The sequence below is a fragment of the Hemicordylus capensis genome, chromosome 4 (assembly GCF_027244095.1).
Source record: "Hemicordylus capensis ecotype Gifberg chromosome 4, rHemCap1.1.pri, whole genome shotgun sequence".
Classification (NCBI taxonomy): Eukaryota; Metazoa; Chordata; class Lepidosauria; order Squamata; family Cordylidae; genus Hemicordylus; species Hemicordylus capensis.
Window position 1 is genome coordinate 203,601,612 of NC_069660.1, and position 23,972 is coordinate 203,625,583.

The following is a 23,972-nucleotide window of genomic DNA, read 5'->3' on the forward strand; positions in this document are numbered from 1 at the left end:
CCTGACTGTCTTCACAATGCCATCTCATGTATTTCCTTTCAATCTTTCATTAAAACCCACCACTTCCAGGAAGCTGTTGGCCCAGCTTTGTAGTCCCCGTACTATACTGTATGAGATAACCACATAGTACTATATGAAATAACTGCATAATCTTTCTCGGGTAATCTCTGCTTCTACTTCCCTCCCTTTCCTCTGTCTACCTTGTCCTATTTTTGGATTGTGAGCCCTTTGAGGATAGGACCTGTCTTTTTCACTCTTTGCAAACTGCCATGCACACAGATGGTGCTATATAAATAATAAATGACAGCTTCTGGGATTAATATATTAGTAATGGACGAGCAGGAATCTTGGAGTCCTGAACATAGTTAAGCCATCACTTTCGCTAGATCTCTATAGTATCGTCCAACCGTAACACTTTGCATTATTTTCTGAAAAGTGATATAGACTGAGTTTTTTTATTTTAAATCCACCTCTTGGTTCAAGTCCTTGAAGAAGACATAACTAAGCTTTAAAAACAACCCAACACCACCTATTTTGGCAAATCCTTAAGTAAATTTAATGTAGCAATACATGCCAACACAAATGGAAAGACACACTTCTGAAAGGAAGTGCTTTGCAAAAGTGACTGTAGTTTGCAGGGAGTCAAACTATTAAAACATGGGTTCACTTCTGGTCCAGGCACACCAGGGGTTTTTAAATTCTCCAGTTCAGACATTAAAAAAAAAAAAAAACCAATAAAGCAAACTACTAAACAGTAATTTGGCAACTAGTTCAGATATGCTGGACTGGTTTTGAATCTGTTGAATTCATGCAGAATAATATCAAAGCTTTTTTCTTGCAATCTAACCCTATGAAATGAATATAATAGTTTAATTAGAGAGCAAAATGCTCATTTAAAAATGTTTATATTTTAATTGTAAAAGTTTTGCAAATAAAATACATATAATTAGAAAACAAACAAACAGAAAAATATTTAAAAGCTGGATACCTGATTGTGGGATTATTGCCTTTGAACCAGTTACCAGTATTTGGGTTTAGGTATTTAGTTCAGGTTCAAGGCAACAAACAGATTTTAGGTTTTGGTTTAGTTCTAATTCACCAGGGCAGGCAGTGGGGACACACTCTGAACAGTTTGGGTGTGTGTGTGTTCATTCAGGTTTGGTTTGACTCTGATAGATTGGATTACTATTGGGCATTTTCTACTACACTTATTCTTTTTTATTTTGCTTTCACCACCTGGATAGACACATATATTATTATATGTTGAATTACGTTACACTGCAGTGCTCAGTACTGGCAATGACCTGTTGTATGATATCATCTCATCAATTGTGGATAGGGAAATTACAAAGCTCAGTTTTGGTGACAAACTCCATTCCAGCTTGAGTGGCTGGGTCAATGTTACATAAGTGGCCCAAACATTTCATCATCCCTAGATTAAAACGTGTATGTTAGCAGTATATTTTCAGACTTCTTAAATATGTTGACCTCATAGCTTGTTTGCTATTTCTCTTGTGCAGAAACCACCTCGAGAGCCTTCCTGATTGGGTTTGCGATAGCAGGAAACTAGAAGTACTGGATATTGGCCACAATCAAATACGTGAACTGCCTGCCCGGTGAGTCTTGCAGACAAAGCTGCAAACCAGGAAAAGGGTGCATAATTTGGAAATAATTGTTGAGTCAGTGTTTAACTTGTTTCAGTGACAGACGGGCGTTTGATGTTTTTTAACCCCATGGGGTGTCATTGTGCCATAAACTTCAGTGCAGCCTTTCTTCCTCACTTTTATGTGGACAGAAACAAAACACCCAGTGTCTTTGATTTGCAGACAGAAGTTCTAAAGCTACTCATGGAGCTGTTCAGAATTGTGATGTTTCACATTTAATATTAAAATAGATTTTACCTACAATTTGGGGAAAAATCAGTTCTTATTCTTTCTTGGGCCCAAAAGATGTGAATGGGGAAAGCCCACTTTCCATGTTTGTGGCTAAATGGTAAAAACAGAACCTCTGCCTCAAAAATAATTTGTGATGATGCTTAACAAATGGATTACACGATGGATGGTTTTGGTGCAGGAGGTTGGCAATAAAGCAAATTGGTCATTGCACAAAGCTTTATCTTCCAAAGTGTTTTGCCCATGGACATCCTGAAAATATAGACAGTTTCAAAGGCTTTATATTTGACTGCCAGAGGCCCAGTATTATTCCTATCTTTTTGTAGAATATGGGGGTGGGGTGGGAATTGAACAGTTCATTTGGCACTTGAATGGATTTTAGGTGGAAAATAGGAGCTTAGTGGGGATTGAAAGATGGAAGGCAAGATGGAAAGCATTAGAGTGAAGTCCAACCTGAACATTTGCATGGTGCCATCTTTAATTTGCTTGAATTGTCTTTGTAACAATGCTCTGCACTCAGCCGTCTTTGTTTTGAACATCACGGACTTTATGTGCTGAACATTGGGCAAGGCTACACTTTAGATTCAGTTTTTAGTCTTTTTTTAAGTTAGCATACTAGATCTTTTACTATTCTGACATGTGGCAGAAATTTCTTGAATGGGAGGAAGCTTAGTAGTCTAAAACCAAATGCCCAGAAACATATTGATGAAGCAATCTGCATACATTTGCAAATGATATGTAATTTATGCTGTGTCTTCTGGTCAAAGGGAGGGATGAAGAAAAACCACCATCACCACCACCCACCACTAGCGCCACAGTTTACGGGTTCCCAGTATTTCAACAGATATTACTCACATACTTTGAAGTCTGTCTTTTATAAGAAAAACTTGTATCTAAGCATTGAAATGCAGATTGGATTAATAGCTCTAGCAGCAGAACTGATACACTTGCTAGGATGTCTGAGAGAGAACTTGGCTCCTTGGCAGCCCTGCTTGGAGCGCTTCCACCCAGCAAAGACCCTGAGCATTTGCTCCATTTTAATCCAGCCCTGGTAACATGTGACCGTGTAAAAGCCAAGCAACAGCTCTCTGGGCTGTGTCATAGTCATCTGCTATAATCTCTCCCTTGCAGGGCTAAATCGTGTTTTGATTTTAAATGTTATATATTGATAAAAGTCTTGAATTGTAGATGTGACCAAAAGACCGGAAGTGTGATCTTGTTTCCACTCATAAAGAACTCATTGATATGATGGCTTGTTTCTGCAGGTTGACACCACACTCTTAGTTTTGTGTCCACTCTGACAGAAGCCGTTCATTGCTGAACACCATAGTTTTGAGAAGACTACTGGTTAGAAACAAGTAAACTTAGGTTTAAGATCTGACAGAGTATTTGGAAATGGGGAAAAAGCCTGAATTGGTACCTCCTGGAAGCAAATTAGAAGGGATAGTACATAAGCTTTCATTTCACTGCAAAATTAACAGTAACAATTTTTTAAAACACACAAGAAGGATAAACAAACCTAGTGACTACACCCACTCACGTTGCCTTTAAGAGTGAAATTGAGGTTATTGACATGTCCTCAACTGTGTAATATAGCCAATTCTCATCCTGAGAACTGTTAATACTGGCACTCATGTAGATTATCTGACAACATCCGTCAGGGGACAACCCAGCCTTTTATTGATTACTTTGGCAAGATAGCCCTGATGACCTGTAGCTTGATGATGGATGTTTACCATTTATAAGGAGAAGGATCAGAAAAGCATGAATCTTGTTTGCCTGCATTTTCCATTTTACAAACAAGTAGAGAAGACTCCATCTGCAATGCTGAGTAATTTGTGAACCTTTGATTGAAAGAAGGGTCAACAGTGGGGCATGGGTGCCTCCTGATTAAACTGTACAGTTGCAGGGAGCATAAGGCAGGTGGCAGGCAAGAATAATCTTTCGTCTTCAGCAAGAGATTCTCTCCCCCTGCCTCAATTCAGAACGGAACTTGGCAACTTAAATGCTGATTTCATTGTGGGGTATCTATTCCCAGCTATAATTCTGTTTCGTTTAATTGGTTTTGCAACAGACACATTACCTATTAATGTGTCTTGTTAAATGACTCTTTTCTTCTTCCCCCCCCCGCCCCATTCCCCTCCTCTTCATAGAAACCGAATGCTTGGCCATCCGTAGCTTGTAAAAGCTCAAGACTGTAAAGCGGATTAGATAAATTTCATTCCCTGTAGAACTGGAAGGAGGCTTTATGTTAGTCTGGTATTAACAACAACAACAAGTGGAGGGAGTGCAAATATGAGAGGGGCAAATCAGATTCTGAGTCAGCACATGACTGAGCATTGCATTTTATGCTCAGAATATGTTCTTGCTTTGTGGTTAGAGAGGAGGGTAGGTACAACGCTCGTGAGTCATGGATTGGAATAAAAGGAGGAAATATTTTTCCTTATTACAAAATAGCAAATATTTTTTGGATGGAATGGGATGAAATGTTCTTCTAGATGGACAATATTTCAGACCTGATTCTCCTTAATCAATAAGCTTTTCATATGTAAAGGGACTTTGACCTTATGACACTTTCAAAGTGAATTCTGCCCAGGCTTTCTGATGGCTGTATAAAAGCCATTTTACACGTTATGCAGCAACAAACACAGGTTTCCTACAGTGTGTACAGTCAACAGGGAGTCCCAACCAAGCCTGCCTCTCTGACAAGTGTCTAAAGTTAGACAACTAACAAAATTTGAAGTAATGGTTTTAGAAGCCCTGGATGCCCTCAAGGATGTGGTTTCAAAATTATATGATTTGATGATTATAAACCACACTGCCTAGCCTTAAAGTGTCTTGGGAAAACAACTTCCAACAGGAAATCAAAGATCAGGTGTGTAAGAATATATGGAAATGGAAGCCAGTTTACTTCCTCTTTGGCCCAAATTAAGGAGAACATTCTCAGAGTTTTCCATAGATGGTACCCGACCCCAGTAAGAGTGGTTGCAGGATGAAGGGTACCTATTTTCATCTTTGGTGAACCTGTCCTAGGGTCTCATCCTTTTGGACAGAGGTATTCATGGAGATGAACAGGATTACAAACCAGAACATACAATTATGCCCCCAGCTTGCATTAGTAAATATATTTTCTGTGGTCAGTACAGATGTGACATTAAAAAATAATAATAATTGTGTATATGGTAACTGCTGCCAGGTTAGCTATAGCCAAACACTGGAAAAATCAAACCATGTTGATGAATATCTGGGATAAGAACTTATGGCATATCACAATCTTAGAAAAGCTAACCCATATCATTCAGTCCCGTTCAAACCAGACTACAAATAATGCTTTTTATGTAATTTGGTCAGATTTTATTCTTCATACTAATGGGGAAATTATGGCTGTTTTCATACCAGACAATATTAGAGTTTGGATGGATTGATGAATTGGGGTTTGTTTTATTAGGTTTTGCTGTTTGTGTTTGGATCAGTGTTGTTTAGCATTGTAATTTTGTTCTAATGAAAAGATTTAGAATTTAAAGTGAGGGGAATGTATGAAGAGGCACTGAGAAGATTCTGCAACCCCTTTAAGGAAAAGTTGAGGAAGCTTGTGTTTTCATGTGCGGCACACCCACCACAAACATTCAGGATACATGTGCAAACTGAGTATTTCCCATCACTACCAGTGATTCACTTAACATTACCATGCTCCCACAGCTGCTTTTTAAAGGCATTGGTTTTACTGCTCCTCTTACTGGAAATGGGCACATGTGTCTGCGTGCCTAATTGAGGTTCCTACATGGGAGGTGGGGGCGGAGAATGAAAAATCAGCAACCCTACCAGATTTTTAATCAACATATGGTATTAAAGTTGAAGAGTTTCACTTGTCGGGGGCGGCGGGGAGGGATGCAACAAATATTCCACACATACATTGCATCTCTTTTGAGTTTCATGTGCTCTGGACATGTCTGACTACAGGTACTCCATAACTATGATACCTTGACTGCTTTGTGGTGCTATTTTCTTTTAAAGAACCTGAAAAGAGGGTCTATTTGTGTAGCAAGATATACTTCAAACCTCCAGAACACTGTCAGGAATACAGAATGACATTCCCTGCCACCACAGAAGTTGTTGTCTCTATGTCTAAGTAAACGTGTTGGAGATTGTTTAGAGTGAAATCTTCAGCAACAGGAGTTGGGCATATTAAATGGATCCCTCCTATATCACTCAATTCTTTTTCCCTACCACAATTGTTCTTTCCCTTCAGAATTGCTCTTTTTATTGTTGATCTGTATCTTCTTGGTGCAAATTTGCTGTGATTTTTGCTGTTTGCAGCTCTATTTATTTGTTTGTTTGTTTATTTTACATCTAGATTATTTTGCAACATCAGCTTGCGGAAGTTGCTTGCAGGACACAATCAATTGGCAAGGCTACCAGAGAGGATTGAACGGACACATGTGGAATTCCTAGATATGCAACACAACCTGCTTACGGAGCTGCCATCGAATTTACTACTGAAAGCTGACAGGTAACCAGAGAAGAAAAAGTGTGGTAGTTCTTTGATTATAAATTTCAACCAGTATTCAGGAACTTCTGATATTTGAGGAACACTTCTTTTTGCAAAACAAAACCCTGAATTTAACATCGGAGGTACATTTTTATGCTAAACTCCAAAATGTTTACTTTTCAAATGTATGATTCCCATTCCTCAGAGGAGTCCACCCAATGCAGAATCATTGCTCTGGACATCCTTTTGATTGGAAGAAGGCAAGCACTGAGCACAAACTCATTCAGAGATGCGGGTGAACAGGAATGGTTGGTTCATTAAACTAAGATAAGGAGCACAGAGAGTATGGAGCTCCCCCTTCATTCTCCTTGTATATGGGTGGTTCCCCACTGTTGAAGAGAGTGAGGCTGATCAGCATGTGGATCAGTGCCTCCATATTCATCTTTGAACTTCTGAACTGGGAAGATCAGTCTTCCATTTTTTCAGCAGTTAATTGACAGAGTGAACAATTTGCTGCTGCCATTTTTCTGAGCTGAAGTCCAGTGCAGGTTGCATTGCCAGCTGCAGGAAGTCATCATTACAAAATTAGCTTAATGCAAAGGCTGTCCAAACAAGTAATAGCCTACTGGAATCTTGGATTATCTTGACAGTGGTGCTTCTGAGGAGGGCTTGCAGCATACTTCCTTGTCTCCATCTGCTATTTTCTTCTCTTTTCCAAATGCTATCATGTATTCTCTTCTGTTCTCTCCTTTAGTCTCTGCTTTGTTCTTCTTTATGGTCACAACTCTGGGATATTTACCTGTGCAGAGATTTGTTTGGAATCTTCTAGAATTTAGCCCCAGGAGTTTTGGCATGAGCCATTCTCCATGTTGTGATAGCACATGACCCACTGCTCCTCTCCCCATTTTATGTTGTTTTATGTTGTTTTATGTTATTTATAAACTGCCTAACTATTCGATCTCAAGATTATGTATACAACTTGAAACAATAAATAAAACTCAATAAAAACAATTTTAAAAGCATCGAATTTTAAAATAGTATTAATAAAAGGCCTGAGAAAACGGGTGTATCTTATGTAATTTTTTTAAGGCAGCCAGAGATGGAGAAGCTCTTATACTAACAGGAAGCATATTCCAAACCCCTGGGGCAACTCCAGAGAAGGCCTGGCCCCGCATCACCACTAAACGAGACAGTGGCAACCATAACTGAACCTCCCCATGTGATCTCAGAAAGTGGCAGGGTTCATGACAAAGAAGGTGCTCTCTTAAATACCCTGGATCCAATTGTTCTTCTGTTACAGCAGTAGCATTGAGAAGAACCTTCTCATAGTCAAAAGCCCTAACCCTTACTATCAAGCAAACTTGGCCTCAATCTTTCTTCAACTTTTAGTTTACATTGTTCCAACTTTCTTATTTCCTCATTATTTCCACATTTTTTTACCACCTATTCTCCTCCTGTGGTGGTTTCCCATCATTGCCTCTCCCAGCTGGACCATGGGACTTGCCCCCCCCCTTTTTTTTTAAAGAAGTGAAACATTTATGGGAATAAACTCTCAACTACAGATAGTTGCGATCATTGCCTCCTTTGTCTGAAGAAAATCACATGGACTTGCTGCCAAAAGTTTATTAAATAGATGCAGTATAATAGATTGTCCATACTCTGTGCTGTACTTCGGAAGAAAGCTCTACAGGTTTCCGATACCTTGGCCCAAATCCCACATATCAAGAGCATACATTTTTTGCATGATTTTGGGCCCATCTGTCACCTGAAGGAGAGCTGATCTTCTGGTAGCAAGCATGAATTGTCCTCTTTACTAAGCAAGATCCACCCTAGTTTGCATTTGAACAGGAGACTACATGCAAGTACTGTAAGATATTCTCCTCAGAATGGGGCTGCTCTGGGAAGAGCACCTGCGTACTTGCATGCAGAACGTTACAAGTTCCCTTTCCGGCAGCTCCAGATATGGCTGAGACAGATCCCTGCCTGCAACCCTGGAGAAGCCGCTGCCAGTCTGTGTAGACAGTACTGAGCTAGATGAACCAATGAACTAGATGAACTCGGCAGAAGGTGCCTTCCTATGCTCCTATGACTGGCCAGCAACCAATCTTGTGCTCTCACCAAGACTTGCAGCCCTTCATTTCTGTTTCATACTCTCAGTGCTTATATACTGAACAGACTATGTACCTCCTCTCTAGCTAATACGAATATGACAAATATTTATATACCTCTCTTCAACAGAAATTCCCAAAGTGGTTTACATAGAATTAAATTACATTACATTGCATTAGATTAGATTAGATTAGATTAGATTAGATTAGATTAGATTAGATTAAATAATTGCCCCTTGATCCCATAGGGTTCATAATCTAAAAAAGAAACTTAAGATAAACTCTAGCAACAGCCACTGGAGGGATGCTGTACTAGGGATGGATAGGGTCATTTGCTCTCCTGCTGCTAAATAGAGAATCACCACTTTATTATTTATTATTCCATTTATATTCCACTCTTCCTCCAAGGGGTCTAGAGCAGTGTACATAGTTAAGTTTCTCCTCACAACAACCCTGTGAAGTAGGTTAGGCTGAGAGAGAAGTGACTGGTCCAGAGTCACACAGCATGTATCATGGCTGAATGAGGATTTGAACTCAGGTCTTCTCGGTCCTAGTCCATCCCAGCACTCTGACCACTACAGCACACTGGCACTTTAGATAGGTATCACTTTGCTCAGTTAGCAGGGGTAGCTATTGAAGTACAATAGCCTTCCATTAATGGTCCTGTCTTCCATCTGCTTGAAACAGACACCTATGCTGTCCATTCTCTTGGCGATCCTTGAGGTTGCTAAGAACTTCCAAGATAAACCTTCCTCCATCCCTCCTACTTCCAGTTGCCTCAAACATGTATCTAATCTAGACAGAGGACTACTTCTTCTTACTCTGATACCTTGTCTCCAGGTATGTGATAGTTGATATTGCCCAATCCCCTATTAAACAGAAACCACTCTCTTCTCCCAAATAAGCATGAAGGCCACAACCTGGGCTCCATATTCTTCTCATCAATGTTCCCTGAATGTCCAGGTGGACACCTTGAGCAGGATGATGGTGGTCTCCCACAAGTGGGCCTTGGACCAACGTGTTCTCAAGGAAATATTTGTACAATGAGAGGTCCCAACTCTGGACCTTTTTGCTTCCTGGAACAATGCTTAATGTGCCCTCTATTACTCTAGGGGAGGGGAAGGCGAGGGCTCTCTGGGTGATGCCTTCGTCCTATCTTGACGAAGCCCTCTATCTTGACAGGCCCAATACTGTATGTGTTTTCCCCCATTTCCTCTCATTCTGAAGGTGCTGCAGAAACTGAGGGTGGATCGGGCCAGGGCCATCCTGATATCCCCATGGTGGCCTAGGAGGCCTTGGTTTCCAGCCCTGAGGCGGCTGGCAGTGGATTTGGTGCACCTTCCCGCCCTTCCGGACCTGCTGTCATGGGAGTGGGGACGGGTGCTCCACCCGGATGTTCAGCCCCTTCATCTGACGGCCTGGAAAGTCCTGCTGACTTCCCTCTGAGACTCAAGGAAGTTTTGGTCGCAGCTAGAAAGCAATCCAAGCAGTCCTATGATCACAAATGGACTCATTTCTGTTCATTTGCTTCTTTGCATGAGTTTGATGCGTTTAATCCTTCTGTACAAAATGTATGTACATATCTGCTGTCTCTTAAGGAGTCTGGTTTAAAGCTTTCATCCCTTAAGGTACATTTGGCTGCCATTGTGGCACATTCCTCAGTGACCCGGGCTTCGTGGTTCAAAGACCTGGTGGTTAAGAGTTTCCTGAAGGGTTTGTCCCATGTTTTTCTGGACGATCCTGTTATGTCACCAGCCTGGTATCTATCTGTGGTTTTGGCCAGTTTGTTACGGCCTCCCTTTGAGCCTTTGGCTTCAATTGAACCCCATCTTCTGACCTGGAAGGTCACCTTTCTGGTGGCAGTTACCTCTGCTAGGAGGGTGACTGAGTTGCGGGCTCTGAGGGTAGATCAACCATAACTTCTGTTCCACAAGGACAAGGTTGTACTCAGGCCAGACGTCCAATTTCTTCCTAAAGTGGTCTCTGTGTTTCACCATTCGTCCCCACTCACTTTACCTGTGTTTTTCCAGAACCTTTCCTCGGATGCAGAGCAAAGATTGCATGGTTTGGACATTAGAAGGGTGTTATCCTTCTGTGTTCAGAGGTTAGCTGAGTGGAGGAAAACCCTTTCCCTGTTTGTTCTTTATGATGGGCCATGAAAAGGCCTCCAAGTGTCTGCCCAATCCATGTCTAGATGCATAGTCTCTACACTTGAGCTTTGCTATCAATTGACTCATAAGCAGTTGCCTACAACTGTTAAGGCACACTCAGTTAGGTCTGTAGTGGCCTCTGTCACCTTTGATTGTGCGGTCCCATTGGATGCTATCTGCCAGGCCCACTCATTTATCTGTCATTATGCTTTTGATGCCAGGGCACGGAATGATGATGTATTTGGCAGGAGTGTCAGAATTTTCAGTTGATGTACCTGTTTCTGAAATAAATACTAACGGGAGATTATTCATTGTTTCTGTTCTTCCCTTCTCCTTGGGTGCTAGTTTGTTATGCACCCATTGGTGTAAAAGTCAGACACCACGTTGAAGAACTACGGGTTGCTTACCTGTAACTTTGGTTCTTCTAGTGGTCATCTGTCCTTTTACACGCCCTCCCGTCCTCCCCACGGGGTCTACTGAAGGCGGACTCCATGACTTAGGGGATGAGGAGTGGTGCCACTGCATATGGCGGCTGGGGGCGGAGTTCCCGCCCAAAGCAGGAGAATTGAGCTTGTTAGGTTCCAACGAGGTCTCTGCGCAGGCGCATAGCCCATTTGTGTAGAAGTACAGATGAGATAACCACTAGAAAAACCAAAGTTACAGGTAAGCAACCTGTAATTCCTCATCACACGTAAGCCTACACGTGGAGGGTTTTTGTATTTATCCAATAGCAAAATAAAGAGTTTTCCCTGGGATTCCTCCCCAAGCCCAGGGAGGTTAAAGCTCTGTTGATAGCAGGGGTGGTGGTGGTAGCATTTAAATTCTACCGGAAATATAGATCTATTTTTATAAGCCCACTCAGGTAGCTCAGCAGGGATGATTCGGCATTTTTCCCCCTGCACGTGAGCTGGCGCTGAGATAAAAGCTTTAATCTGCTACAGCATGTATGTTGTGCTACCAGTATTTTCTGTGGTAAAAGTTGATCTCATTCTTCTACCACCTTCCCCAAGAAAAGTGGAAATTGCTAGCCAAGCAGCAAATACACACTTGCAACATTTTAGATAGTGGCTCCAAACTTACGGCTGGGATAACAGCCCTCCACCACTGCATGTAAACGGTTAGTCAAGATTGGCGCCAGAAGCTTGGTTTTGCATTGAAGATTGCCAGTTCAGGGAAGTGCTTTTTGATTTTCAAACTGTCGACACTATGGAGCATGTCAAAAAACAGAGATCTACTGCCTGCTCCATGGGCCTGAACCACAATCCATCCAAACGTTTTTGACCCAACCTTGTTCTCAGTCTTCTTGAACCTGACATTTTTGTCACTCACTGGTGACCATTCCTTTTGCTCAGCCTTCACACTTACCTCTAGAAAACCAATATTGTTCACCAAGACAAAGCCTCTCTTTTTCAGATCTAAAGCCTATGGTCCAAACAAACATGACTATGTCACCTGTCTTCAGTTCCAGACTTCTTCACTTCTCCTAAGTCCAGCAAGCCATTAAGGCCATTCACACGACCGGGAAGCAGGGAGGGCAGGTGAGGGTGGGGAGGTTGTACTGTACATACCTCCCCCCCGACTATCTTCTTGTCTCCTGGCCATGTGTCTTGGTCGTGCACACGAGCGGCAATCCCTGGAGTGCGTCCCGGCCTCCAGAAATCCCACAATGCTCCGAGTATGGTGCATTGGGGAATTCCACTGTCAGATGGGCGCCCTGGATGCCCATCTCTGTGTCTGCCTGGGTTGCAAGCAGTCCCAAACACATGATCCCAGTGCTGGGATTAAGAGGTGGGGCAAAGAGCAGGGTTAGGTTGGGCGGGGTTTGGGTTAGGCTGCTCCTGATAGCAGCCTTATTGTATCAGGCAGTTGGGTCTGGACCATCATCTGCCTTGGCTATGCAATATTGTTCCATGCTCTTTCTCCTCACAATGTCTTCCACAACCCCCTTCCCACCAGTCCTTGTTGCTTCCACTGTCCGCATAGCACAGGATACCGTCCTACTTCCCATAATCAACTTCAGAAGAAGAACAGGAACAATGCTCTGGACATTTGTTGGGTCCTGTCTTTCTGTATACATAATATAGCCCCCTTTCAACAGATAGTTTCTCTCCCTCTGTTTGGGATTCCACAAAGAGTGCTAAGTAGCCTTTCAGCATCTCTCTTGATGGGTTTCATCCACCACTAAGCTTAAATATCAACTTGCTTGTCCTTGTAGTCATGTCAGCCTGGGTTCATGTCAATGGGGCGTAGCAGCTCCTATGGCATTTGATAAGGATGTCACAATTCTGAATATCTGCTGAAATGCCACCTGGGCTCAGCTCCCTACCTTTGTTCCCCACAGTACTCAATGTGCATTCCCATTCAGTTGCTGCCTTTGGCAAGGTGGTTCTTCACTCTGTATTTGCCTGGTACTGCCGCATCCTCCTTCCAGGTAAGATAGGTTGCTAGTATCATATAAGTGTAAATATACAGAGAGCATGAGGAAGGATAACAGTTGCTTACCTGTAACTGATACGCAGTTTCACAACACTCCCTCCTCCCCAATGCAGCTATTTTTTCTTCCTCTTCTATTGACACTTTTGCTGTGGACCTTTTTGCATTAAAGGAGGAGAGATGGACCATGCCTCTGTAAGACATGTGCTATAGAGCTATGACTTGCACCAAAACTCTTGAAGTTGACTCTAGAAGACTTCAAACCAAGCTCTACACAGGTGCAGGTCCCATAAGTGTGACTGCACAGATGACTCCTCAAAAAAACCTCAGTAACAGATAAACAACCTGGACTTCCAGTCACATTTAGTAAGCGAATACCACTACATATTCAGCTTGGATCATTTCACAAATTGCACAAGTATTGTGGCAATTTGAATTTGTAAGCTGTTGAGCTTTCTAGAGCTTTCTTGATCTCATAGTTAGTTGATCAGCTCACCACTTTCTTGTTATTTAGTTATAGCTTCCAGATCTACAATTTTGGAGTTGGCCAGTCTTCTGAGTCTATGTAAGGTTACCTTGCCTTTCAGTTTGTGAGCCATCTGTTGGGGAGAACAGATGTTCCATCTAAGCTATTCAAGTAGAAATAATTCTTTTTGTAGTTTAAAGGTTTTTTTTTAAAGTACCAGCTTTCCTAATTGAAAAATACTGTTTCAAAGCATTTAAAAGTTTTCACAGCAAACGTTGTTAAGCTAACTCTGAACTAAAATGTGAAATCCAAAACGATACCTGCTAGCTTTTAAATCGATAGTGTTTTTTTATTTCTTCAAGACAGAACAAATTTTGCTTTGTTAGATTTATACCAGGTGCTTTTTCACTGACTTTGTAGACACAGAGTTGCAACTGAGTATTTTCTAAATGTTGGGGATGCCTCTCTCTAGGGTAAAGACCTCTTTGTTTTTGTTTATGTTATTACTTAGCCCCATTGCTTCTGTGCATCCTGGTTTTGGTAATCAGAAAGGAAAGGCATTATAGAAGCTTTCCAGGTCAAGAGCAAAACTGTGTTCCTCCTCACTTTGCTCTTCACTCTTGGAAACTTGCCAAGAATCTTGGGACGTCTATTGTCTGTGGAACTGAACAAGTATATTGCTCATGTGCTGAGCTTGGCTGTTCCAACATGTTAGGGATGTGCACGAATTTCAGGCAGCCATGCGGGGGTGGGGTGTGTGTGCAGGGGGCGGAGAGCGGTAACTTGAATGAGGCATGCTGGTCCTTACCTGCTCTTCCACCACCCCACTGCTATTCTGGTTGCAGCGCTGTCCTTCCCAAAAGGCTGCACTTGGCTGCGTCACAGCAGCGGCTGTGTGCATGCTGCCGCCGCCGCAATGCAACCACACGTGGCCTTTTTGGAAGGACAATGCTGTGTCCAGAACAGCAGTGGGTCAGCAGAAGAGCAGGTAAAGACTTGCATGTCTCATTCTTAAAGCTACCGCTTGCCCCCTGCCAAACCGTTTTAGAAGCCGCCACCTGAAACATTTCAGTGCCTCGCTAATGAGGTGCTGGAATGATTTGGGCCCATCCCTACAACATGTAGGTTGTCTTTACAGGTTATTTTGTGACTAATTTGATTTCAACTAAGGTCCTTTTCCAGCCGTACCAGCCTCAGCATGGCTCCTTCCTATGATGCTTTGTAACCCAGGGTCATATGGGAGGAGTGGTTGTCCTACGACTCCTTCCCGTAGCAGGATTGCCCCTCCCAAGAACTGGAACAATCTGAGACCGATTGTAGGAGAGAGTACCTTTATTCTGAAGGCATATTTATATAGTAATGCTTCTCTCTACAGATTTCATAGTTATAAGCCTCTGTTCTTTCAGATGAGAATATCTGGTGGACCCAAATCCATGTATGTGCAGCTGGGTTTCTGTTTAGCTACATTGTCTTCTTCTCCCTCTGAAAATCTCAGGTTTCATACTGTGTATCTGAGTGAAAATGAACAGCCTCATCGTCATGAATCCATATAGAATCTAATGGCTCCTCAGCATGGGTATTTTAGTTTGTGAAGCTCTGCTGGCAAGCCTAGTGGGTACATTATTATTAATGCTCAATTTTTGTCAAAATCACCACTATTCCTCTGCAGAATTACCTAAGAACATCTTGAGTGACCCCCCCAAAGCTTAGGTAGTAGCCTGAGTCTGTCCACAAGGACCATCTTTCTCTCACACCACACAGATATGGGAAATGTAGATTTATCGGAAAGTTACCTGAATTTTCCTCCTTCCCAGCCTACTTTTGCTGTTAAGGGAAAGGAGGGGTTGGTTTTAATCAGGCCAATATTTATAGCTTTCAAATGTCTTGCAACCTGTCAGACTATGTTCAAGGTGGCTTAATTGCAATATCTCCCTCTGTTCTTGCTCTATGAAATTTTCATGTCTTTCAGTGTTTGTTACTTGAAATTTCTACAGTGCTGCATGTTTTGATTTTTGCCTTTTTAATTTCTGCACTTTAGAACTTCTGGGTTTGGTTGTTTGTTTGTTTTTAAATGCATGAATGTCTACAGTAAGCTTAATAAGCCTGGGAGAATGCGCTTTAGGAACCCACTCCTAACTAAGCAAAGAGGTACCTTTTAAAGCAGTGATTCTCTTATATTTAACCAAGGGGAAAGAAGCTCTTTCTATCCAACCCAGCACAGCATCTCTCTAGTGGTGGTGGTGCTTGCTGCTGTCTAGATTATGTATGTTTTTGTATTTTAAAGATTGTGAGTAAGGATGTGCGAATTGATTCGGATACAAATCGATTTGTACCTGAACCTAGCTGATTTGGGCGATTTGGAGACAGAACAAATTGCCCCTGTTGTCCATTGGCTAGATTTGAATCAAATCAATTCAAGATTCGGATTCCTCCTATTAATTCCCCCAGATTCTCAGCTTTCATTTTTTAAAAAGAAGCTATGCTCTACCCCTTGTAGAAGTGGAGTTACAGAGCCAAATGTGCGGTCACTATTTTTCAAGTGTTTGGATTCTTTCATGTATAATAACTTTTCCTCAATGAATCCCCATGAGGATTCATTACACACCTTCATTTCTTTTATTCATTTTGACTGACTTTGGACAGTGCCAACTGTAGTAGTGACCACACATTTTGCTCCATAACTCCACTTCTACAAGGGCTAGAGCTTAGCTTTTTTAAAAAAATGAAAGCTGGGGATCCATGTAAGGGTAAGGATATGGTGACTCTGAATCCCCATTATTTCCTATGGCGGAAATATACAAAATCAGTAAAAAAATAACAATTTAAAAATCATTAAAAATCAACCAAGTGCCCCACTGCCTTGAAATTTGGGTGATAGGTAGAACCCATGGGGACTTACCCACAACTCACATTTGGTGCCCCGAAGACCTGTATAAGTGGTCTGAATTGATCCAAATCTAATTGGGGGTGATTGGGGGGACAGATTTGGACACAAAACAAATCGGGTGATTCGATTTGTGCACAAATCGAATTTAAAAAAATCAATTTGTGCACATCCCTAATTGTGAGTCCTTTGAGGACAGAGGACCATCTATCTATTAATTGTTTATTTTTCTATGCAAACCACTTTAAGAACTTTTGTTGAAAATTGGTATATTCTTAGTAGTGTCTGTTTCCACCATTCTGAACTTGAGCTTCTAACCACAGTAACAATAATTAAATTCTGATTTTGTAATATTCATCTTTGCCATGTGACATTTTTGTTGCTTGAAAGTTAAACACTTATACTTACGTGTAGGTCAGTGATCAGAGTGACTTTTCATGCAGGGCTGCTTAGGAAAGGCTCTGTTTCTGCTGAACATACTGGGATGTGTTCAGATTTTAATCATTTAGCAGAGATCTTTCCTGTTAGGGTGTTGTGGGTGGGTGGCCTTAACTTGGCTGGACTAAACTCAGTGGGGAGCTGGAGATAACGGAATTGATTATCAGCAGCAGATGGTGCTGTGAAAATAGAGAAATCCTCTGGGTGTTAGGGGTTGGTGGAAAGACAACCAGAGATGTGTTTTTAACCTTCATCTCCTTCATTGCAAGGAGGATGCAAGTTTCTTTTATAAATAATTATCAGATTATTACTTTCCATTCCCCTACTTGTGTCTTTTAAAATATCTCTCCTTTTTAAACTGCTTATTTCTATAGCTCAGGGAATCAAATACCAAGTGGGTAGAGATCTTGGCTTGGATGCTGGAAGCCCCTATTCTGGTCCCTTCTCAGCTGTGGAGCTCACTGGGAGTTATTGGCCCAGTGTAGGCATGTTGCTTCCTGATCTCTTAAACATTGTTAATAACTGCCGCCCAGTGTAAATTTCTTAGCCTAACTTGCCGCAAGATGTAGTTGTGAGGCTAAAACGCTGTGCTGTGTCCTTTAGAGGAAAAGTGAAGTGACAAATGTAAGAAATCAGTGTGACACATCATTAACTGCTGAATATTTGCAGAAGAAAATTGCAAATCTGGGTCATTTCAGGGTACTTCAAGCATTTATCCATTCTGGTTGCAAAGGCTAAAATAAAAGCCAATGGCAGTTAAAGCAATGAATTCCTCCCATGCATCCCGCTGCACCATACTTCTGTGTAACATGAGGTTAATAGTTGCATCCCTATTCTGTTGGGCAGATTGAGGTGGAGGAAGATGCTGTGTGTGTGTGTGTGTGTGTGTGTGTGTGTGCGCGCGCGCGCGCATATATATGAGTGTGGGTGTGGGGAAGGTTTGTTTGTTTGTTTGTTTATTCGATTTCTATACCGCCCTTTCAAAAATAGCTCAGGGAGGTTTACACAGAGAAATAATAAGTAAATAAGATGGATCTCTGTCCCCAAAAGGCTCACAATCTAAAAGAATCATAAGCTAGACACCAGCAACAGTCACTGGAGGTACTGTGCTAGGGGTGGAATGGGCCAGTTACTCTCCCTCTGCTAAATAAAGAGAATCACCACATTAAAAGGTGCCTTTTTTGTACACTTTTGAATAATTCTGTTAACATACATGGCATAAAATTGCTCCTGTTGGCTCTTGAAGCTTCTCACAACAGTTAAGTGACATTAGGAACATAGAAAGCTGTCTTATACCAACTCAGACCATTGGTCCATCTAGCTTGGTATTGTCTACACAGACTGGCAGCAGCTTTTTCAAGGTTGCAGGCAGGAATCTCAAAGCTGTAGGACTGAACCAGGTCAGAGCTGAAGCTTCCCTGCTCAAAGGCGGTATATAAATGCAACAATCAATCAATCAATCAATCGATAAAATCCCCCAAATAAGCATAGAGAACCACCCTGACCCCATACTGGGAGATTGTCTCTTTTTGATATGCACAAACATTCACAATATGGATTTAGGGTGTGGGGTGAGAAAGCAACAGAGGAAAAGAAAGAGTGCAAGCAAGAAAACACAGGGTTAAACTGAGCATGGTGTGGGGGCTGTACACATGCTCTGGTGGAGGAGTTTCCACCATACTAAACAAAGGAGCTCTCACAAGAGGGGGAACCATATAAATGCTCACTTTATGGCTTAAAGCTTCAATAAATTAGATCTACTTAATCCAGTAAATTATCAAATTGGGGTCCACAGAGATGTTGTTGGATTCCAACTCCCACCAGCCTGAAGGCCATGGGAGTTGTAGGTCCAACAATAACTGGGGACCCAATTTGACAATATCTGGGTCAGATATAATTTTTTATCCATTTCTGAATTTGGAGGCATGTGTTCTTTACTCGTATCACTGGGTTGGGTGCAGTAAACTTGGTTCAAATTCAAAAACTAAGCAAAAACACCCTACATGTTTTAAACACACACATACACACACACACACACCTCTGAACTTCAGGATGCCATTCAAAAGGGCCTGTTGTCTGTTTGAATAAGAAAGATCCACTTCTAATTTCAGAAAAAAGGGGAAATCTGAGCAGAGATCTTTTGCCATTTTTACTCTTCACCCCTCCCAGACACTCTCTTGACCCCTAGATCCTCCTTTAACTGCATGTATTGCATCATCCTTCAGTCACTTATTATTTTTACATTTATATCCCGCTCTTCTTCCAAGGAGCCCAGTACTACATACTTGTGTTTCTCCTCACTACAACCCTGTGAAGTAGATTAGGCTGAGAGAGAAGTGACTGGCCCAGAGTCACCCAGCTAGTCTCATGGCTGAATGGGGATTTGAACTCGGGTCTCCCCAGTCCTAGTCCAGCACTCTAACCACTACACCACGCTGGTTCATGCATGTATTGCATCATCCTTCAGTCACTTACACAACAAGTATTTATATACTGCTTTTCAACAAAGGTTCCCAAAGCGATTTACATAGATATAAAATAAATACATAAATTTAAAATGGCTCCCTGTCCCCAAAGGGCTCATAATCTAAAATGTGTTGTGAATGAGGTGGTGACTATGAGCTATCATTTGGTGTTTCAGTCACAGTAATGAAAACGTGAAAACTCACCCCTAGGTGCAGGGAGGTTGGCCAAATATTGAATTGGTTGTGTTCTCAAGATAGAGATGGTACTGTGCACTTTTCTCAGTTGAGGAAGATTTGCACTGCTGCATGCTGTCCCCAGTTCAGGGGGGACCATGTGGGAAGGTCTGTATGCAACAGGGCTTTGACTTCCCACCACCACCTGAACATCAGCCTCTAGTGCTGTATGGGAAGCAGCTCTTTAAATTCACAAGCATGAAGAGTTCTGGTACAGATTTGCAAGTCTGTGCGTGTTTTGATCACAGCTCTTTGTTACACTGGAACATAGAAAGCGTTTCTTCTATAATCTTATTCTCCAACGTATGTATTGACATTTTATCAATAAATACATAAAACATACAATACAAGGGATAGATGCTTGATGGGTTTTGTTGTGTAGCCTTTTTTTAACACACACACAACTGTGGGTGTTTGTAGCTCTGGTGGTTTGTTTTTGCAGTCATTTGTGAATGGGTGTGGATTAAAGCCTTTGTCTCAGAGCAAACTCATGTCAGGGAAAGAAATCCTGAATCAGCCCTGCTGTGAGCTGCCTGGCTAGGCTTTTCCTAAAACTATCCTGCGTTATCTGTAGGTTCAAAATGCTGCCGCCGCCACCCCTTTTGTCTACAGAAACTCTCTGGGCTTGGGGTGGGATAACGCAGGGAAAAAACCTCTCTTAATTTGGCTCTTGGACAAGTACAAAAATCTTCCATGTGCAAGCCTACACATAGTCAGAAAACGGATCGCTTCTGATCTTTTGAAGATGTGTTTGCACCGGAGAGGAAAAAATCCTCCCCCCTTTTTTCTGAGTTAAAAACCAACTCAGAGCCTTGTAAAAAGAGAAGTACGATGGGGGAAAGGTTTATTCAGTTACTACAGACTGCTGCCACCTGAGGCTTTCTCAGCTTTAAATACAGTTAAGAATATTTAGTAGGATTATAAAAATAGGTTGTCTTAATGCATGCTTAAATGTTTATAGAGTCCTTTGCAATGCCCTGCGTAGAGTGGGCGTAGGCTAGGGTTTCTTATTTTTATTATGTTACAGGTAAACAGTAATTGAATAGTATCAGGAATATGCAAAAGCACACATACCAAAGAAATATAACTTTCTAATGCGAAGTCTGACTAAACAAACTTTTCCTTAAATGAATCTTCCTGAAGCAAAGCCCTGGCTCTTTGCCTTGAAATAACCAAACTCTTGATGAGAATTCAAGCTTCCAGCCATCTTGTCTTTCAAGGATCTGCAGAATTATTCTCCTGCAGCCAACCTGCATGGCCACATATCTGCCTGTGCACCTCTAGTCTAGCTTCTTCCAACAAAGAACTCCCTTCTTCCTGGAAGCAGCTCTCTAGGTCCCACCCACCTGGTGTGCTGATTGGCTGAGCCCTGGAGTTCACCAGCTTGTCAGTCAAGACAGGGTTCACTTCCGGTTAACTCTTTACAGGGAGGGGAGCCTGATCATTACATGCTGTATGATATGTTTTGGTTACTAGGTGGAAAGATTAAATTGAGTGGCATTTCCCCCCATTCTTTTCATAACCTCTTAAACTGCAATATTTTCCCCTCTATAACGGCACACAGCACTTGTTAAATAATGAATGGTCCTGATGATTAAGCAGTGAGAATGACTTCTCTGGAATGTGTAGAGCTAACCTAGTTTCAGTTCTCTTGAGCTCCTGGTGGTTTTTATTTTTAATGGAAAGGCTTTTATAAAAAGGGGGGAACCCTCTGGAGCAGTCCATGTGATTGCTTAGTCATGTGTCTGTCCTTTTTGTTTGCTGAAGACATGTTTCAACAGGCTGAGAGAGAAATCTGAGTTCGTTCATTAGCAAAACCTTTCATTATTTGGTGTCGATGCCCATATAATTTATCTGGGGGAAAGCTGTTATATATTTCTTGTTTCCCTTTCTCTGGCAGCACAGCTAGCTAACCCTCCCCTAAAATTTAAAACAAAAAAACCAAAACTCCACAGCAGCTCAGGTAAAAACAATTTCTGTCAAATAACTTCCTGGTGGTTGCTGCTGTCCTGGCCCCTGCTTGAAAAATCTTTGCGGGGAGGCTTCTTAATACACTTTGCCTTGTGGTGTGTTTTTCTGCTGAAAGTCTGAGTCCCCCAGTTGCCTTTAAGAGCAATACGGTTGGGGAGACTTTCATCAGGAAAGCAACATGAGTGGAAAGGGTTAAAACTCTCTTCCCCCATGCTTGTCTTCTGCTCAAAACTGCAGCCTCAGAGACTGCTTTGTATATAAAAACAAAACAAAAAAGGAATCAACAGAACTACACTAACTTGTACTTCCTCCATGAGTGATTCACATGACCCATTTGAGGGTTTGTATTCAAACTGTGCCAACCTACAGTGTGCGTGTTTGTACGTTAAAGAAGCCCTATATACAAAGCCAAATCCTTTCTGAACACGGAGGATGACAAACTAGAATAAATCGCACAATCCATGATATTCTCCTGTTGAAATGGTTTCCCTTAAACAGAAAACCCTGAGCTGGCCTTGGAGGTGGGGGGTCTAGCTGTGAAATACTGTGAATCTTTTTAAAGTTTGCCTTCATAACTTCTAGCATAACTATCTCTTCAACCATGAAGGCCAGGAATCTAATTCCACTCCACCTGCCAGCAACTAGGATTCTTTGCATTCTAACAGAACTGATACAATGCATACAAATATCTCAAGGCATCTGCTTGCTATATGCAGCCGCTACTTTTGTTCTCTGCAGAAATGATCTAAATATTGTATGAAAATAACCACAAAATTGCACTTCAGTTGATAGTATTTGCAAGAATAGTTCTGTTTGCAGTATTTCAATTGTTGAAAAATCTGAATATTTGGCAATTTTAGGATGGTAGGAGAGAAACATGGAGTGATGGGCCAGGAAAAAACAGCCCCAGGAGGATATTTTCTAATTTCTGGAAACCCTGTACTTAATTACCTGGGTTCCTGCTATGTAGTGGATGCTGTGTTGCTGGTTTCACATGCAAGCCACATGGACTAGAAACATACTTTCCCCCTTAAAGTTGTTCTGTGCAAAACAAGAGGCTTCTGTGAAATTCTAGGTGGAATGCCACAAAGTGAAAGTTGAATGAGCTTAGCCTTTATTATGGAAATGCTTGAAAAATATTTTCAAGTAGCCTAATTATTATTAGTTGCCTGACAGTATTGAAGTCTACAGTCATTACTGCTGTTCCACAGCAATTCAGACAGAGCTGTTTGTTGCTTGCTGCCATGTCCCATTATGCATTTCCTATAAAGAAAGAACATTGTGTGTGTGTGTGTGTGTGTGTGTGTGTGTGTGTGTGTGTGTGTGTGTGTGGCACATATGAGCTAGGAAGCTGCAACTCATCATGGCTTCCCATATGTGTTACATTGCAGTGTATGTTCATGACTCTCAAAGCATGGATTTTATGGTATTTCCTACCAAAAAAAGTGCTTTCTCTCTAGGCAGCACATGTGTGAAACAGCACCCATTGCCTCTAAACACTTGATTCACACACAGCCTTGAGGCCAGAACTCTGTGGACATTTTTTGCCATTTCAGTAATATTTTTTTAAAATAAAGCCAAATTAACAGTGGTGTAAGATTCACTTTAAATACTTTGTTTTGCAGCTTGAGGTACCTGAATGCTTCTGCCAACAAACTGGAAATGCTGCCTCCAGCCACTCTTTCAGAAGAGACACACAGCATTTTGCAGGAACTGTATTTAACCAACAATCACCTCACGGACAAATGTGTGCCCTTGTTAACGGGCCATCTGCACCTAAAGATCCTGCACATGGCCTATAATCGCCTACAGAGCTTCCCTGCAAGGTAAGATTACCTGCTACTGCTTTTGTCTTTCTGGTTTAGGAGATACTGGGACTGACTAAAAAATCCAAATTGGCCTCAGTCCTTACCTCTAAATTACAATATTAAAAGTGGACCACAGTGCAAGGCTGTCATCAGCCACTCTCAGACACTGCCCCCACCCCCAGGTGATGGGCTCACCGGCATTTTTAAATGTTTCTCCTATCTTTGGGGGTGGGGGACTGCGTGTAGCTGGCTGCTGCTCAGAGCAGGCTAAAAAAACTGTTAGTGTTTCTATGTGATTTAAGAGTGATCATGCCTAATGTGTGTGTGGTGGGGGGGGGGTGGAGAGTAACTGGTTCGGTGCCAGACCAAACCCCATTCCCTCAGCCATATGGAAGGGTTTGTGACCTTTCTTTTCAAAAATGCTTTTTGTGTTTTATTTGTACTTAGTCCTCCAGGAGGCTTCTCCCAGGCTGCGGGGTGGGGTGGTGGATCTCTCTGGAGGTTCCCCCTCCCCGCCTCCATTATGTTGTAAATCACCCTGTTTGGTGTGGCCTGGCCATGCATAGGCCCATTAGGCATGCACAGTAGCCTCCAAAATGGCCACCAACACAGAGGTGAGGCCCAGAATGTGCCG

The 23,972-nt window shown here is 41.9% G+C and overlaps 1 protein-coding gene across 1 annotated transcript in view; it reads left to right on the forward strand.

Moving 5' to 3' along the window:
* The window catches only part of PHLPP1 (PH domain and leucine rich repeat protein phosphatase 1), a 249,077-nt gene that overhangs the window by 199,274 nt on the left and 25,831 nt on the right, over positions 1 to 23,972 (forward strand). The window contains exons 9-11 of the mRNA XM_053245099.1: positions 1,521 to 1,616; positions 6,247 to 6,402; positions 23,156 to 23,356. Coding sequence (XP_053101074.1) covers positions 1,521 to 1,616; positions 6,247 to 6,402; positions 23,156 to 23,356 — 453 coding nt within the window. The remainder of the gene's footprint in view (positions 1 to 1,520; positions 1,617 to 6,246; positions 6,403 to 23,155; positions 23,357 to 23,972) is intronic.